This window comes from Pristis pectinata, chromosome 7 (genome assembly GCF_009764475.1).
Source record: "Pristis pectinata isolate sPriPec2 chromosome 7, sPriPec2.1.pri, whole genome shotgun sequence".
Taxonomy (NCBI): Eukaryota; Metazoa; Chordata; class Chondrichthyes; order Rhinopristiformes; family Pristidae; genus Pristis; species Pristis pectinata.
The window spans coordinates 67859270-67879416 of record NC_067411.1 but is presented as its reverse complement, the minus strand read 5'-3'; the positions used below and the strand labels follow the sequence as shown (position 1 = coordinate 67879416).

At 39.6% G+C, this 20147-nt stretch overlaps 1 protein-coding gene across 1 annotated transcript in view; it reads right to left on the bottom strand.

The window, feature by feature from the left end:
• LOC127572671 (A disintegrin and metalloproteinase with thrombospondin motifs 19-like) overlaps positions 1–20147 on the bottom strand; it is a 282491-nt gene that overhangs the window by 77140 nt on the left and 185204 nt on the right. The window contains exon 15 of the mRNA XM_052020173.1: positions 7074–7201. Coding sequence (XP_051876133.1) covers positions 7074–7201 — 128 coding nt within the window. The remainder of the gene's footprint in view (positions 1–7073; positions 7202–20147) is intronic.

Sequence of the window (20147 nt, the reverse complement as noted above, 5' to 3'; positions counted from 1 at the left end):
CTACCTCAGGCCCAGCTGAGACCACACTGCTGAAAGACCTGCGGGATTGGTCCTCAGTGTCTGCATGGGCTAAATACAGGCAGCCAGCAGTTATTCCAGGCAGGGGGACATGGTCACTGACCTTTCATGCGAAAGCAGTGAAGGTAATCAATGCTACCACCTGACTCCCTGAAAATTTCCTGTACTTTTTGCTTAGATTTGTTTTGTTCTCCTAACTAAAACAAAATCCTTCATCTATTTAAGACCAGTAACCAGGTGCACTTTTATGAATGCAGCTGAAAATGGATTTATTATAAAACATGAACATTTGTAAAAAACAGCTCCTGTGAATAATGTGATTTTAAAATGCTTTGAGATCATTTCTTTGACTCATTGAACTTGGTTTCTTAGTAAATTAAATATTTTCACTTTTTAAAACTTGTAGAAGGCAACTATTAGCACCCTGGCACCAAAAATAATGTAATTTTCAGAGCTTCCTTGAAAGTGAGTGTAATCAGTGGAAACCTGCAATGATGATTCATCCAGTCTTAGATTGACCGCAGTTTTCTGAGCAGGGTTGGCTTCTGGAGCAATGTTTAATAGACAGCATAAATGACCACTTGCACCTTATCTGCGATGAATGTAATTTGCTCTTGATAATTAATCTTTTGCACTACTTTAGCTGATTTGGGAAAGTTATGCTGTTTTACCCAGTGGAAGCTCTATCCCTTTACATGTACAAATAAAAAAGCATGGCAAATTGCCATTGCTTTTTATTGGTTGCTTTAACTTACTTTCACTAGCAACATGTTTTGAAACTTTTGTTGCAGTTGTTGAGATCAAGGTTTTTCTGATTACAACCATATAACATGCCCGACTTACGTAGCTAAATAAGTCTGGAGATTGTATTACACAAGTAATAATGTTGTTACCTATAAAATCCTTACTTATCATCTTACTGAAACTTGCTATATATTACACTGATTACAGCAATGAACAAAATGTTCTTTTTCGCAACACTCATGAACATGTCTATTTGATAATCTTAAGCATTTATCTCAAATCATGCAATGAATGCATTGATTGTTAAAGTAATGCTATCTGCTTTATTTTAATCCAATTGTCCCAACCCACTGAACTTTCTTTTAGTTCCCTCAGTAAGTGTCTTACACAATCTGTTAACAGTTACAAATATTGTCAAACATTTTATTATTTTGTGGCTAACATGTCCCATTTTACACATTTTACCCTACTCTGTAGCTGTGACACTTTGTACTGATATTGTTTTTACCTGTACCACATCAATGCACTCTGTACTAACTCAATGTAACTGCATTGTGTAATCAATTGACCTGTACGATTGGTATGCAAGACAAGTTTTTCACTGTACCTCAGTACAAGTGACAATAATAAACCAATACCAATACCGATACAAAGTTCTTTCCTCAATCCGAGAAAGAAATTCCCTTTAAAATCAGTTGTTTAAATCACTTAAGGGGTACATTGGCATTATGTTTGAGGCACTAAATATAATGCAGTTGTTCTAGCACTGAAATTTTCTACAAGTCAACTGTAATGCCAAAGACACTTATGATAACTAAAAGTTTGATGCTCACCTCGATGGAGGGAGGGAAAAGTTTAAGGGTGAGGTCATCTTTAGCTACTGTTTATGGAAAGAGAATGATGGAGGTCTAGCAGCTGCTTGAAAGTCAGCCCTATGGCAATTTGCTCTAACACTTAAACTTGTCCACCTTACTAACATCATCTATCATACAGCACAGAGCTCATTCTACATTCACTGTAGGAATCGGCTATAAACAAAAAAAACTGAAAATATTTTAAAATGTGGTATTTTAAACTGATTTTAAAGGGAAATGGTACAAGTTTCATTTCTAACAATTTGTCTCTGAGAGTTACCTCCTACTTAACTTTCTATTAAGATAATCAAGGGCTGTGATAAGGGTGAAAAAAACATGATTGGGCTGCAGATTGGTGAAGATACTAAACTGCGCAGAGGTTTTTTAAAATAGGAGTGGGAGCACTTTTAGGAACAGTGGAAGGCTAGGAGGATCAGTAGCTTTTTCCCACTTGATTGACCTAATCATCTTTCTTCAGTGCACACTCTCTTTAGAAACATAATTGTCCAACACCAATGTCTCTTCACCTCCAAACCTTGCTGTGGCATTCATCACACTGTTAATGCTCCAAGGGCAGTCCTATAAACTATATATGTATGGAGGATCCTTCAAGACGTGAAAGGAATTTTGAGCACCTGGAGGAAACCCACACAGTCACAGAGTGAACATGCAAACTCCAGACAGGCAATATTGGAGGTCAGGATTGAACCCAGTCACTGGAGCTGTGAGGCAACAGCTTTACTAGTTGCATTGCTGTGCCTCCCACAGGTCTCCCGCAGAGGAGTAAAGTGAGAGAGTGAGTGAACACATCACATCATCTCAGAACATCAACACATCTTGGAAGATCATATTATGATATCGCATTTCCTTATGCAATAGAAGGCCATTCAGCCGATTGTGTCTATGCTGGTCTTCAGTGCATTCCCATCAATCCTATTCCTCCATTTAATTCCCCTCATATGTCTATTAACAACCCACTGATTCTCCCACCAGCTACCTACACAACTGGGGTAATTGGTACTGGCCAATTACAACCAGGGCATCTTTGGGAGATGTGAGGAAACTGGAGTACCCAGAGGAAATGCACAAGATCATAGGCAGAATGTGCAAAAACAGCACAGACAGTAACTGAGGTCAGAATCGAATCTGTGTCACTAGAGCTGTGAGATAACTGTGTTACCATCTGCCCTTAGTTTTGTATTAGAGGTCGAAATAGAGTTAACACTGCCACTCAGTGATCTTTCATCAGAACTGTTCTGATGAGAGTTCAGCAACATAATACGTTAACTCAATTTCTCTCTTTCCACAGATGTTGCTTGACCTGCTGAGTGATCCTACAATTTTTTAGTTTTACTTCAGATCTGCGGCAACAACAGTGTTTTGATTTGGCTTAAATCAGGCTTTTGGGTGAAGCTTTCAACTTTTCTGTCCTTTAAACTGAATGGTTAAGAAATGATGTGGTGGTGTCAGCTAACTGCAAACTTCCAGCCCCTCTGGGTTTTTGCCTTTTGTATCACCTTGTTAAAGTTTATACAAAGTATCTTAGATAAAGAACTATTCTGACCCAGCAGAATAATTTTACAGATCAACCAGGCAGGTTCTGCTGGATAAATAATCTAACATCTGCTGGATAAGAATTTGCTGAGAAGAATTTTTATACACAGAGGGTGATTGCAACAGGAACGTGCTGCCTGAGAAGGTGGTGGAGGCTGGTACTCTCACAACATTAGAGAAGCATCTGGACGTGCAGTTGAATTGCCAAGGTATAGTAGGCTACAGGCCAAGTGCTGGTAAACGGGATTAGTATAGATAGGTACTTGATGGTTGGCATTGAGATGGTGGGCTGAAGGCCTACTTCTGTGCTGTATGACTCTATGACTTCCAAGATGATCACAACGTTCACCTAAAATACAGTGGTGGGAATCATTCTGGACCCAGCATCTTCTAATCATTGTCCATGCTCTCCCTATCTGTGCATTTACCTAGCACAAATGTATGATGGAATTTTTCCATGTCTCTGGATCCTGGAACTGCCTCGCAAATATCCAGAGACCAGGCCTCAAGTGACACAGAGCAGAAAGTACCCTGACAGGCCTTGACAGAAGTCAAAGCTGGCCATGGAGCTTGTGTTAATATCAAGGGTGAGAGACTTTTAACAAAAAATTTAAATATCTTTTAAAAACTTAAAACTGATGTAGATGTAAAAAAAAAGTTTAAAAATTAAAAATATAAAGTCCACTAAATCACAAAGTTACTTTTAATGTTTTTAATCACAAACTGATTAAAAACATTAAACAAAGGTAAAATAATTTTAAAACGTTACCTATCTTCCACATTTTGCAGGGCGAGAATGCCCACTGAAATGAGGAGTCTCTTGTCCAACACTAAGTCCAACTTGCCGCAATGCTGGGGAATCCCAGAAAAGCGAAGCTTGATGACAGTTGAAAAAAGCTATAAATAAAATCTGTACAGTTTTTTGCTATAAACCTGATTTCAGTAGCTGTGTAATTTATCTGAAAACTTGCTTGTTATCAATGACAGTACTATTTTGCCTTTCAATATAAGCTTTTCATCATGATTATCTGCATAAAAAGAATTTTCTGTGGTAAATGTAGACATTATACCCTTTTTTATAAGGTAAACCTCTGAGGTTAGTTCATCATGAAAAAGCATTTACAATAGATGAGGCCAATTTTAGGGACATCCAACATGTGACTGCCATAGTGATTTGCTATAAAATTCCTCATAAATTTGTTTGGTAACATTTTTTGACATCATTATTACTGAAATTATAGTGGTATGGTTGTCATTTCTTTTATATGTGGCTGAACTCGCCTTTCACTGCTGCCATTTTCAGCCAGACAGTACAAGAGTATTCAGAGCAGTTATTTTTCCTTAAAGTTGCTCATTTTTTAAACACTTGACAATCCACAGCACTAAAAAGTATGGCTGGATTTAGATTTAAATTTAATATGTGATTATTTTAAAGAAAATCTCACACTTCAGTAAGTGTAGTCACTGATCTGTTACATGTGTTTAAGTCTTCCAGTATGATTTTAGATCATGGATATTTATGTGAATGAAGTGTTATTTGAATTGTCTTATTATACTTGACTTAAAAGTTTAGGTGTGCTAAAATTTAATCATGTGATGTACATAATAAGTGAATTTCTGATCTTGTGTTCCTGCTCTATTTTTATTCCTCGCATGGAATGTTTATCAAAAATATAGATGCAAAAATCGTTTGTGACTATTTAAACTAATGAGTGGAAAATTGTACGTACTAAATCAATTTCTGATTTGAATTCCTGATGAATGAGTCTTTTGCTGGAAACAATATGTTGTACACTGATGCCTATAAATCCTAGCCTTGAACTAGGTTAAGGTTTTAATTTTGGTGTCATGCTTTCAATTTTTTCCATTGGATTTCTTTATGCAAGGCTTTGATTTAAGTAGGGGCAATGCAGTGGCACAACTAGTAGATCTGCAGCCTTGTAGTACCAGAGATGTAACATGATGCCCCATCTCCTATACTCAATGCCTCAGTAGATGAAGGCAAGCATACCATACACCTTCTTCCCCACTCTGTCCTCCTGTGTCACCACTTTCAGGGAACTATGGAAAGTTCCAAGGTCTTGCTGTTCAGTAACACTTCCCAGGGCCCTATGTATGTCCTGGTCTAGTTTAACCACAATTGTCTGAGTTAAATTCCATAAGCTTCCCTTCCTACTTCCCCAGTTGATCTAGATTCTGTTGTAGCCCGAGACGACCTTCTTCACTGTCCATCATAACACCAATTTTGCTGTCATCTGCAAACTTACCAATCATGTCACCGACTGTTCTCTTCCAATCATTGATATGTATGACAAACAACAAAGGACCAAGCACTGGTCACAGGTCTCCAATCTAAAAAGCAACCCTCCACTACCACTATCTGCCTCCTACTTCCTACTGTGCTATCTCACCCTGGATCCCATGTATTCTAATCTTCCAGACCAGCCTACCATGCAGGACCTTGACAAAGGCTTTGCCAAAATCTACATAGACAATGTCTATCATCATGCCCTCATCAATCCTCTTGGTCACCTTCTCAAAAACTCAATCAAATTTGTGAGACATGATCTTCCACGGACAAAGCCATGCTGACTATCTCGAATGAATCCTTGCCTTTCCAAATGCAAGTAAATTCTGTCCCTCAGAATCCCTCCAGTTACTTTCCCACCACTGATATTAGACTCACTAGCCGATAGTTCCCTGGCTTGTCCTTGTGGCCCTTCTTAAATAAAGACAAAAGTTAGCCATCCTCCAGTCTTCTGGTACCTCAACTGTGGCCAACAAAGATACAAAAATCTCTGCCAGGGCCCTTATAATTTCTTCCCTTGTTTCCCACAATGTCTTAGGATACACCTAGTCGAGGCTGGGGATTTACCCATCTTTATGCGCTTCAAGACCGCCAACATCTCCTCTTTCCTCTTTCTGAAATGATACTCAATGTAGCAAAGTCTAAGTTGGAGCAGCACAGAAGCATTGCTAGTGGAGTTGCTGCCTTACTGCTCCAGCGACCAGGGTTCAATCCTAATCCCTAGCGCTGTCTGTGTGGAGTTTGCAAATTCTCCAGGGGCTCCAGTTTCCTCCTACATCCCTAAGGCATGTGGGTTGGTAGGTTAATTGGCCACTGTGAATTGTCTTTGGTGTGTAGGTGAGTGGTAAATTCTGGGGGAAGTTGATGGGAATGTAGGGGGGTAAAATGGGATGAGTGTAGGATTAGTGTAACTGGTTGCTTGATGGTTACTGCAGACTCAGTGGGCTGAAGAGCCCAGTTCAATGCTGAATGACTCTATAACTGTACAACTCTAAAAATATGGCTTTGTCATTGCCTTTGTGCCTTTTAATGAGCAGTCAACAAAGACATAGTGGATGGCTCATGAATAAAACTTTATTCTTTGTATTTAATGTGCAGTTAAAACTTGAACAGCTTTAAAATTGGATGAACACTGCTAAAAACAATGAAGTAAAAGTTCATCTTTGATCATTAGTTAAAAACTCCTATGAGAGTATCAGCCATTTGACATTTAATCCTGCTGACTTCAATGCAACCTGGTGTTGAGAAATGAGTTCCACTGAGAACTGATAATCTCGCATCCATTTAGTGCTGAAGGCTGTAAGACTAATTTCTCCAGCAATATACCCAGAAACATAATATTTTCCTGCCATTAAGATTAGGCTTTTTCTTTTGATTCTGTAATTTAGGAGGATGTGTAATTATTTGTTTCAGTATTAAACAACTGCAATGGTAGTTCCTATTTTTTAAATTATTAATGTTTTAAAATAAACACACAGCTTTGCAGTAATGTATGTATTTGTTAAAAGATTACATGTAACTTTCAAAGAAATAACAATTGACTATTTTCAGCATTCAACTCAACTGATGTTATTTTCTGATGTTGTTGTACATACCTGGCATGTGCCGTTAGCACAGATGTCTGTTTCATGTAGACCACATGGCGTTCCATCGAGTACTTTCTCTGAGATCAGAATCGGCTGATCTTTCCCCAGGGGAGAGCAAAAGAGTGTGCAAGGCTCCTCTGAACAGGAAATCAAACAATATGAAACACATCATACATTAGTCTAGTTTAAATTTTACAACCAAGCCTTGTGTAGAAATATTTCCTGATCACTTAACTTGACAGTTCTTGTGCTGATTTTGATTGAATTTCCAATATTCACAACATAATTTTATTTATGTACTTGAATAAAAACTTAAATACTCAATATGAAATCTAACAGCTAAAGTGTTTATTTTCCCCATTATAGATATCATGACAATCAAACATAACACCATCTTAGTGGAATTCCCACCTCATAATGTGAATATATTTTATAAATCTCTGTACCACGACATGTAATGTTAAGACTCCATGAAATATTAGTAACAAATGCAACGGTATTTAAATAGAGGTATTCATTTAAAAATGTCTCATAATTATTATGAGTTATAACTTATTAAAATAGTGTACAGTAGAATTTCACCTGGACACATTCATGACCAATTATTGAACTATTATTTGCTTAGTAAAACATCATCACAAAATGACCCAAATCTAAATCTACAACTCAGTTTTGAGTCTTAAAAGTACACTAACTGAATATTCTTCGAGAAGTCAATGGTCTCTGGGACATGGAACACATAGATATTGGAAGATAGTAGGAATATAATTCTGACAGATGGTGTTAACATAAAATTGAAGACAGTTGTCAAATCAGAAATGAAGTCAGATTCAATTTCGACTTGTTCCATACTGTATAACAAAGCTATTAAAAGCCTGATACATCTCTCAAATATCCAACATCTCTATAATGCAATATTGTTCTTTTTACCTGTGCCAATTTTTCCCCTTCATTTCTCAAATGTCCTGACTCACTGCTGGTATATGGCTCCAGAATATTGACAGCAAAGGCTGATCTTACCTTTCAGCAACCGTGTACATACTAATGTAGAAATGGTACCTCAGCTATTTTTTCTTCTCACTGGGGTCAATGCAATGTCCCTCACCCCTCTCCCCAGTTTCCTCAGTTGGGAATGGAGGGCACCGCATAGAAGGGAATCAAAATGCAGTACGATTTCTAAATATGGTATTAGCTTTTTCTGGATCCCAATGGACTGGTGTGTTGCATATACAAGTATGATGTATTGATATTTGCTTCCTAACTTGCACATTCTCAAATAGCACTAGCAGAATAAAATATATTGATCTAATCAGGAGCAAGGTGAGATCATCCACAAATTCTTTGAGAGGATTGAAGTAAAGCAGGGATGGCCTTTTCATAGACCTATAGTTTCACAAGCCTTTCCTGATCACTTTAACTCCTTATTGTCACTCAGTTCCCAACGAGTACATATTAGAATGCAATTTTCCCCTTAATCTGAAACCATGAAGCAGAAATTCCATTTCTGGTTCATTGTTGGCATAGCCACATATTGTTTGGTGCTTCTAACATTCAGAGAGGGCTCCAATATCCCCTGATTGAGTGCAATTCATGCAATTGCAGGATGATCTTACTCAAGCGGATATCAGGATATCCTAGGCAAAGGCAAAAATGCTGCTGTGCATTTTCATAAGGCGTCACCTTCACTTCCAGTTAATGGAAAAGTTCAAACTAGTGTATGTTTTGGTAAGTAGGTGACATGATAGCCTGGGTCATCAAAGGCAACTATAGTCTTCTGAACACAAATCAAAAACAGTTTTTCCTACAACCAGCAAGCACAAGTACATCTGTGGAAAGGAACAGAATTTCAGCCCTGAAGTTTGCATTTGTTCTGCAAAGACTCAAGGATGGTTAATTTAAGGGGGTGAAATTCATCCTGGTACGGATTGCCTGAACTCTTCTGGGGCTAGATGCTTATATTTACACACTTTTACAGAACAGAATCATATCTCCCATAGATGTCTCAAATTGTTTCATGTCCAGTGAAGTGTAACATCTACATTTACAGTGACACTGAATCCATTTTGCATCTACAGCGAGCAAGATTCCATAATGCTGCAAAATGCCTGGTTGGCAATTTTAAAGCACATCATTGGACTTGACACTTAATCTAACCAATTTTATACCTGATTAGGAATCTCAATTCTGATGAGACTGTGAAAAATGGTATCGCATCAACTAGAAAAATTGAAAAGAGAAACGAAAAGTATTTTTCATAATTCCCTTTCCATGGAGCTAACCAATTATTTTGCAAAACAAAAAAAGTAATTAAAGTATAATTCTCACAGTTATAAATAGTCATGATGTGCTTGTGGTACTTATGGCAATAATATAATTAAACTGGTAGAAATAATTTCTCAATGCGTTGAACTTATTTTGGAATGCACAGAATGGCGAGAACACCAAGAATACTTTGCGCAACTGGTCTGTCCTTTTGCCTTGTGACTGATTGCCAACAGGCTGTATATTTGCTCACAGTCTTTCATCAGTTAAGTTTATTAAACATATGTTTGTCAGATTTTTTTGAACAAACTAGTACCAGAAGCTCACAAATTCTGGAGAAGAGGTTGCAAGTCAATAAAAAAAATCCAGTACTGTAATTGAAAATGACCATTAGAATAGTATATAATGCTCAGGCTACATTGTGATTCATTCCCTCACTCTCTCATTTTTGGTCCAGCATGGAAAGATGGAGACAGTGACGGAGAAACAGAGAGTAAGAGAGACAGACAGATAGAAAGAGATGGTAGTATGTAAGGAGAGAGTAAACTAAGGGATCAGCATGGATTAGGGACAACAACTGTTTAAAAACCACATTTTTAATGCAGTTTCAACTGTATTTTCCCAGAAACAATTACATCTACTGACTGTCGTAAATTACTGCTGGTAATAAGTTAGTTTTAATTTTCTGCCATTTTATCTCTCTAGTCAGCAATTTTTACAGGTCACAACACAGAAGCACAAAGAAAGGCTTAGATTTTTCCCTAATAATAATGTCAACAATGCTCATCACCATTGAAAGATAAATTGGAGAGCATTTTCTGGTGTACACGGTAAAACATGGAAACTAATCAAATTCTCTCTGAAATAGCTTGTTCCTCCACAAACTGTGCTACAGCAGTAACTCATGGACAGAATGGGCATTGAAATCAAAGTTAGAGTTGCCCATTAATTACCCATGACACACAACCAAATGAAAAAAAAGAGGTTGGTCCACTGAAGTGTCAATAAATTTTTAATGGCATGATGAGTAATAATGGCTGGGATATAACCCTAAAGATTTAATCTTACAAGTGCAAAGTTTCAATTCTGACAGTGCTGGACGGTTTCAAAGAAAAACTTTTTTTTTCCCAGTATCACCATTTACTTTTGTCTAGGAATTTTTCTCCATGTGAAATTGATGCTGCATCTTAGTTAGAATTCTTCAGTCTGATTCAGTGAAGAACCTCTCTCTTGCCTTCCTGCTCCCACATGTCACAGGTAATCTCAACATGGTGCTCCACGAGATACAATGCCTGATAATCCCAATTTTATGGGCAAAAGCTCAGAAAAGCTTCAGGCAACTATCAGTGAGGTGAACAATTAATGTGATTCCTGTTGACTGCAAAACATAGGCTTATGGGTTCTTACACATACTAGTTAGTCTTTTAAAATATATTAAGGCAATAAATTTTGTCTCTTGAACAGTAAAAATATATTCTGTGTCTAGTTTTTTTCTTTAAAGCCCAAATATTCAGGGAAAAAAATCCAAAACTCTAAAGGTCAACCTTCTTTAAATATTTTATTGAAGTATTTATGATATGAGACCTGTTCTATAGAAGAACATTTATGTTTGTAATAGAGATTGTAAGAATAGTACTATAGCTATACCCTGTCACACATCAAACACAATCTGCAGTTAATGACTTTCCAAGCCTTGCTGCCTGAATTAGAGCCAAGTGAAAAAAAAATGTTTTTTATTACAAAAAAGAGTACTATGAGCCGGTGATGTAGTGCTCAAGGTAATGGTTGTGTGCCATGATGTGCAATTCTCTTAGTATCTACCAGTGGAAAACATTCCAGAGACAATGATGTAAAGGAGAATGTTGTTTCATCGAGTTTTCTATCAAAGCAATACAAATGCCTTCAACTGAGCTGCCGCACATTTATTTTGTTTTGAACATTAAAACAGTTGTCCCTCTTCGTTCATTTTGACTTGTCTGTAGCTTTAACAAGTGTGATAAAGCAATGAAAAGACAAGAATAAAATTTGTTAACAACTTTGTCTTTGAAACTTCGTTATTGACTTGAGCACACGACTTGGGCCAGTTGTCAATTCTTCCAAATGCATTATGGCGATAACTGCCTCAAATGTTATGATTTTTTTTCAGTGATTGGTCTTCTATTTCTTATTTAGCTTACAGAACAAGTCATTCCACGCCAATTACAAGAACTCTTTCATGAGCACATCAAAATTCATGTCAGAGTTCAAACAATGCTCTCACTAGTCCATAATAATCAAAATTTGGCTTTTTTAAGTTAACTTTTTGGGATGAGAGCATTGCTGGCAATGCCAGTATTAATTACTCATCCCCTAGTACCCTTAAGCCACTTTCTTGAATCACTGCAAACGCCCAGTGAATCTATGCTGGAGTTATTGGGTGACAATTTCAAAGGTTTAACAATGAAGGAACAGCAAACTGTTTCTAACTCAGGATGGTGTGCAATATGGAGGAGATTCCACAAATAGCAGTGTCCCCAGCGCCTTGTGGTAGAGGTTGTGGGCTTGGGAGGTGCTGTTAGAGTAGTCTTGGTAAGTAATTGCAGTGCATTTTGTAAACGGTGAAGCCACAGTAAAATGGTGGAGGTGGGAACAAATTTTTAGGGTGGTGGATAGAATGCAAATCAGATTGTTTGTTTGGGGCCAAACGGCGTCAAGCTTCTTGAATGTTGTGGGAGCTGCACTCAGCCAGGAAAGTAGATGTAATTCCAATAGATTCCTGAGGTGCCTTGTATTTGATGGGAATTTTTTGGGGAGAAAGGACGTGAGTTGCTTGCTGCAGTTTATCCAGTGTCCATCTTTCTCTTATTGCCAGGATACTTATATGGCAGATCTAGTTATGTTTTTGGTCAATGGTACAATCCCACCTTCCCTTAACTCAAGATGCTCATGATGATAATGCTGTTGAATGTCAAGGGCAGCGGGTTAGGTGGCTGGCTAAAGAATTTGCTGCTATTAACTGCAAGTGATAAAATGTTATAACTGAGAACTGAAAAGCGAATGAGTACCCAAAGCTATTTATATCAAAATAATGACAAATTTCATTAATTTTATGGGTTTGATTAACATAAAGTCATATATTGTGATAACATCTGATATAAATGTACAAACCTCAGTATATAGTCATGTAACTAAAAGCTTGCTTATTGTGTCTTGTGTCTGAGAACATTATGTGCATAAGGCTTTTTATGTTAACATTTACATTAGTCATTTACAGTACATAAAACTTCTATAATTTTAATCTCTCATGAAAGCAACTGACTATCTGCAGACCTTGAGTCTTCTAATCGCACGTCACTGTTCCTGAACCTCCAGCCCCCATCCCCAGCTTCACAGTTGCGTTAGCTGTAATGCACTCTTCAAAACATCTGCTGCAGCATCAGCTTCAAAATGCAGGTGAACATTTGTTCTGAAGACATCCTCATGTTTCTGCTTAATCTTAATCATTGAACATACTTTAAACCCTCAATGCAGAAGATCTCCTGATCAATGTTTCTGTCTAGCGACCCCATTGGGTCTCAAGTACCAATTTCATGCCTCCCTGCCACAAATAGCTTTAACAGACTGAATTCCTAAAATGCTCAGTGGCCAGGAACATACAGCCTCTTGGCTCAGGCTCTAGCCTGGGTTTCCGCTGCAATTTTTTTAAAAATAGGCACTGCCGTCACAATGCCTCCTAGTCTGTTTAGGGTTGGAGTGGCTTTGATGTTCTCCCGTCCTGCTCTAAGTTTTCTTTCTCTCATGACCTCTGAGATAGGGCTCCCTGGAGCCTCTCATCTTTCATGTTGTGTGTTTGCACCTCCCCACGCTCGCTCCTGCCTCTGGCCCCCGGCCCTGATGGATCACTATGCTTTGTTCTAGTTGTTGTTTCTACTGGGACCACTGAGTTAACTTTTCCTTATAGTTTCTGCCTGCCCCACTACAGAATCTCTGCCTTCCTTCTGTTAGTTATGCAGACATATATTTACAATGGACAGTTCAACTCACCATGGTACAACTAGCCAAAAGCCTGCAAAATATATCTACATGTTACTAAAATATGTAAATCCAGTCAGCTACCAACACTCCTGGTTAATTCTGTCCATAACTTTTGACATGTGACCCAGACTGTGAAGCCACAGGTGTAAGTCTGATTGCTGTCAAGTGCTCTCATGTCTTGGTCAGGTATTTTAGCTACAAAACCATTACTTCTCTGCTGTGTCGTCCTGAGAAATGCATTGATTCAGCTTTTCATACTCTTTGCTCTCAGGTCTTGCTCAAGTTGGGAAAGAGGCAAGTTCACAGACATCAGATTCAAAGTTCACAGACACCTATTTCAAAGTTCCAGGAAAAGTGAAGTATATTCAAGGTGGAGAAGGATTCATTTTTGGACTCCTGGGGAATTAGGGGTTATGGGGAACTGCATGAGAGTGGAGCTGAAGCCAACAATCAGATCAGCCAATATCTTACTGGATTTTCAATGCCAGCTCAAGGGGAGATACGCTCCCATTTCTTATGTTCTCATGTTCTTACAATGAGTAACATAATTCAATTTAGCAACATCACACAATCACCCACCATCTCAGTGAACAACAAGGAAACCATTCTCCTAATATCTTCTGAAAAATACAAAACTGCAGATGCCAGAAATCTGAAATATAAACAGAAACTGCTGGGGTTACTCATCAAGTCAGGCAGCATCTGTGGAGACAAAAATCCAGTTTAACATTTCAGGTCAACGATAGGGTGTCATTGACCTGAAATATTAACTCTCTCCACAAATACTGCCCAAATTGCTGAGTAACCACAGCATTTTCTGTTTTTACTCCCTTCCTACAATTATTTTTTGTTTCCATTTAAACTACTTGCTATATCAATCTTTCCTTTTTCTACTGAGACCATGCAGATGTTAGGGGTAGGACACCAGTGTCACCCTGTCATTGAATTAATTAATAATACTTTAGCAGCTGTACTTTTCACTCTACTTCTGATATATAGTTCTATTTCCAGTATCAATCTCACTTTTTCAACACCCAGTTGTTGCGGGACCAAAAACTGTGAATTATGAAGGTCAAGCTAGGTGTCCAAGCAACAGTTATAGCACCTTCATTCTGTACTAGCTGGATGTGAGTAAACACAGTAAATCAAAGCTTAATTACTGAGCCACACTGCTGATGTGGTCAATGACTCAAATGCAGTCCACTCACATGAGCATAACATATATGCAATGAACATACAGGCAACCCCCATGCCATGACTGTTCGAGTCAAGGAAGTTCACCCTTATGGAATTCACAAATCACTTCCCAAAAATTTGAGATACAGAATAAAATTGACTCTTACAGAACTTAAGTGGGAAAAATAAATAAACACAAAATGCAAAAGAAACAACAAATTTTATCAATTTTTATTTTTAGATTCTCACTCCTGTGGGGCAATAAGATTTAGATGTGACATCTGCATCGAATAGGTTGGCACTCACAGCCGAGTCCCTCCTTTGCCACGCCACTCTTCAGTCTGAGGACATGTGACAGACATCTCAGAGTGCACTGCTGTCATGCTCTTTATCTGGGAGGCATGTTTGCTGGTGCGCTGCACTGTGGGGAGCCACAGCGGCTATAGCTAGTTCCCTAAAGTAATCTCTTCACCTTTACTCCACCTCTACTAAGTCACTGTGCTTTAACCCATTACCCCCTGAACTCCTTCTACACTACTTTTCTCCCATGCCCCTCGAATCCTATCCCTTTCCCTGATATCCCCACTACCTAAACCCTTTCCTAAACCACAAGCCTTGCACATCAGTGAAGATGCCTCTCAGATGAAGAGCATGGCAGCGCTACACTCTGAGACGTCTGTTCACATCCTTTGACTGGAGAGGGTGTGGCAAAGGAGGGACTCGGCTATGGCTGCCAACCCAATCAATGCGAAGACATCATATCCAAATCTTATTACCGTCATATTGAGAGACTAAAAATAAAAATTAACAAAATTGTTTGTTGTTTGTTTTGCCTGAGCCTCATCCATCCTCGCCTAATATTGGCTTCAGCTGTTAAATAACAGCGGTGGGTCACTTTGTTATTGCTGGTAAAATTGGCTTAGTATGAGAGAAAAACATCCTGTTGGAACACAGCTCCACTTATATCATTCAATGGAAAAGGGGGGTCTGTGTTACAGAAAATCACAATACAATTTCTAGGAAGGCAAACCCTCCGTAATGCGGGGGTTGGCTGTAATACTTCTGCTGCAATGAACCGCTGTGGTATCTCTGCATTATTCGACAGGACCGGCATCAGGACGTGCAGAGATCCGATACATCATGCGAGAAATAGACGTCACCAATTCTACTACAATCAGCTGAGGAGCAGAAGGAGGAGGAGATGGAATAAGATAAAGAAGAACATGAAGGGAAGAAGAAACATGGACAGGTTTTTCCACAAAGGCTACCTGCAAAGAAGTCATCTATCAGTAATAGGTCTTCTTTGGCAGTTCCTCGGGATTGAAAATGACTTGCTTCCACTTCATTTTTGTGGGTTTTGAGGTGGCCAATGGGGCCAATGTGGGAACTGCAGAGTCTTCTACAGATGGCGCAGAGGGTGGCTGTTGGGATAGGCAAGTGAGTAATTTGTGAGTGGTCCACTCCATCCATCGCTTACGCAAGGCTTCAGTCTGCTCCTAATAACTTCATCTCGACTCCTCCTTCTCAACTTAGAGTGGTTGTGTACCAGAAGTTCCCAAGAGGCACTACACTTCTGAAACTTGGGACTAACTACAGCAGGTGTCTCAAGGCACTGGAAACAAAACATCAATGCTATCCCTGTAAAACTCACCGAAAGAGCAAGTAAACTAACATCAGCACTCTGTCCCAGACCAACATTCCCAGCATTCAGGCTCGGGCTTCACTTCGTAGGTTGCATTGGACAGGCCACAGTGTTCACATGCCTGACACCAGACTCCTGAAACAGATACTCTCTCAGTAACAGTAAATCCCTGTCCACATCCAGCCTTCTTTCTGTCACTGATTATCACAGCATTCATTTGGAATGGAAGGTTAAATTCACTATAAGTACTGCAAACCAAAACTTTTGAATGAAATTATAACATAGTCCGTGCAAGGTCAACTAATCATCCTTTCGTAATTCCTTAAGAGCTTGTATTTCATGTGCCTTTGACTGTCTTGGTGTTTCCAAGCAGTGTCTCCAGCAACAAGACTGGTATAAGGCTGCTAACTTTCACTGGAGAAGACTGTGGTTACCTTGGAGATTGACTTTAGGCAACTCTGCACCGATTGTGCCAGGGGAGCCAGTGGTCCTGGCTTGCTGGATGACAGTCAACATCAAGGCCACCAGCAGAGTGGGAGGGAAAATTGCTGAGAGGAGAGCAGGCTCCTGCTTCAGTTACCCAGGGTGGTGTCTCAGAAATCCTACTGACTTGCAAGAGGACAGATTTTTGGAATTCTGTGACATTGTGCAAGCACGATGTTAATTGTCAAAACTTACACGGCAGACGGCTGATGTTACAAGATAGCAGGCTCAGTCAGCTTCCATTACTGGATGGCCTGTCATTCTATTGCAGTGGAGACTGCAATGTCGAACATCAGACACTGTCTATAGTTGGGTGAGTGAAGCTGATGACCACTTCACTGACAAAGAACACAGGCTTCCTGACGCATTAAGCATTTTATCGTCCATAACCTTCAGCCTTCTCATCCTGCCTGTGTCAAGTTCCCAGCTGAGCTTTCCACACCAGAACTTGCATATGACCTTACTCTCTAGCTATCAGGGTTGTACTATCCTGGCCACCTGCCTTGGCCATGGTCTGCCTGGTAAGTCATCAAATGTAAATCCTGGCTCTGTGCTCTGCTAAAAATTACATGCACTGTCAGTATGTGAACTGGTGGCTGTGAGTGTGAAGTCGAGCATCAGTATTTCTTTACCTTCACCTTCTTCTTGCAGTCCAGTGTTTGGCTAGGTTGCAGTTCTTTGATAAATGCATAGAAAAATGCTATGTTGTGATGACTGAATGGAGGCAAAATGAAAGAAATGCACATTAGCACTAACTGTAGCTTTCAATTCGGTCGAGTCATAGAGTAAAATACAGCATGGAAACAGGCCCTTTGGCCCAACGTGTCCATGCTGACCATGTTGTCCACCTAGCTAATCCCAATTTCCTGCATTAGGCCCATATCCCTCCAGGCCCCTCCTCTCCATGTTTCTATCCAAGTGCTTCTTAAATGATACAATTGTACCTGCCTCAACCACTTCCTCTGGCAGCTAATTACATATACTCACCACCCTTTGAGTGAAAAAGTTCCCCCTCAAATCACTTTTAAATCTTTCCCCTCTCACCCTAAATCTATGCCCCTTAGTTTTGGACTCCCCTACCCTGGGGAAAAGACTGTTACCATCCACCTTGTCTATGCGTCTCATAATTTTAAACACTTCTGTAAGGTGACCCCTCATTCTCCTACATTCCAAGGATTAAAGACCTAGCCTGGCCAACCTCTCCCTATAACTCAGGCCCTCTAGTGCTGGCAAAATCCTCTCAAATCTTTTCTGCGCTCTTTCCAGTTTAACTATGTCTTTCCAATAAGAGGGTGACCAAAACTGTACACAGTACTCCAAGTACAGCCTCACCAGTGACTTATACAACTCCAGTATGAAGAGAGTATGGATGAACAGGAAGCAATATGTTAGGAAGAGGATTAGATGGAAGGAAATTATCATCTGTGATGGTTTCAGCCCTGGCAGTGGCTACAGCCTTGGTAATGCCTCCACTAGGGCTGCATCTGCAGGCATGCGAGTTAGGTTCTGCTGTGCCTGATTGTGTACCAATTGTCTAAGAAAGGGAGAGAGTGAGAGATATAGAGAGCCAGTGAAGGAATGAGAAGTGGCCATAATTGAATGCTGACAGTATGTGGTAGCTGTGCAGTGATGGTGTGAAACTTGCAGCTCTGCTGTGTGTGTGTGTGTGTGTGTGTGTGTGTGTGTGTGTGTGTGTGTGTGTGTGTGTGTGTGTGTGTGTGTGTGTGTGTGTGTGTGTGTGTGTGTGTGTGAAGGTTGGGTCAAGCAATGCATGTTAAGTACAAGTCCTGATTGATAGATATCATTCATAGGCGGGAGGTGGAGGTGCAGTGAAGTGCACAGTTTCTGAAGCTAGCTGTGCAGCTGGTGGGGTAATGCAGATGAAAATACATTCACTGATCTTGACCACATGAACCTCTTGAGGTACTACAACTGGATCCTTGGAGCTTGAGCTCTGACATTGAGCTCCCCACCTACCCACAGCAATTGCCTTCAGAATATGTGCCTTGATGGGATTTTGCTCCTCGACCTACAGGCCACCCCTCTTGTCTTTTACTTCTTCTAATAGGGCCTCCAGTACAGCATCCAAAACATTAAGAGCCCTCTCTATCCAGGTTATGTTATTCTTTGCAATTTCTGAGATCAGGTTCACTTCTAGAATGCTTATCAGTACTTTCTCCAGCCACAGTGCACTTACCCTTAAGAGGTATAGGCTAGCTTATATCAGTGCTGGCTAACCATAACTGTATTTAACAAGCAACAAGAAGTTAGACCCCTGATGCAGTCAATAGTTATACTGGTGCAGGCAGTAATCACTTTGATGATCAAAAAGTTGCCTGCATTGCAATCAATGGACAAGGATTGAAACTACTTCATAATCCTTTTATCACTTTGGGAGGTGACCTTAATTTTACTTTTTATATTATAAATTCCCCTGTGCACACTTAACATAAAATATTCCATATTTAATACTACAACAAAGGAAAACATCTGGAACAGCAATCAATAGGACAAGAGTAGATGATATGTCCCTGTAATGTAACATTTACCCATAGTTTCTAGAACGTGCTTTATGTGGTTTACTGCTGCCCAGTTTACACTGTCCACTGTAAACCATCATACTTCCAGTTACCAGTGCACTTGAAATCAATGTTGACAGCACCATCAATGTGGGCTGGACTGTACCAGAATATCATCATCAGTAGTCTATGGAATAAACTTTGGTTGAATTTTGAACAAATCATTCTACATCCACTTGCACCGGAAAACAGTATAAATGGAACCTATGAGCTGGATGTGGTTGGATTCCTTGATTCTTCATCCATTTTGCAGGATTTTCTTCCCATCTTATTTTTTATTGCCACTCTCTTCGATGTGCTTGACTGTCTGATATGAAGGATGCCACAAGTATGCCAACTGATGCCCTTCATTGGTTTATTTTTAGAGAAGCAAACGACTGCAGCTGCTGGAATCTGGATGAAAAACATTGTGATGCTGGAGGAACTCAACAGGGCAGGCAGCATCCGTGGAAAAAAGCAGGCAGTCAATGTTTTGGATCAGGACCCTTCTTCAGGACTGAAGGTAGGAAAAGGGGAAGCCCAATATTTAGGAGAGAAAAGCAGAGCAGTGATAGATGGACAAAAGAGGGGAGGTGGGCTGGGCACAAGGTGGTGATAGGTAGATGCAAGTAAGAGATAGTAATAGGCAGGTGTGAGGGAGGAGGGGAGAGCAGGTCCACCGGGGCATGGGTCAAAGGTTTATTTTTGTTTTGTTTGTATATTTTCAGGTCATCTGCATGAAAAGTTTCTTCTTTATGACTCCTATTACAAGCCTTCTCATTCACTAAGGAGATCTGATACATTTATGTGTCCAACTTCTTTCTAGTGCTTGCTATATAATCCACAGATATAAACTAAAAAGTGGTTGCTACAGACTTTTCCTGCAAAATTCTAACTTTTGGTTTCAGCCTTTCCTCTGCTTAATCAAGTAAGCTATCTATTTATTGC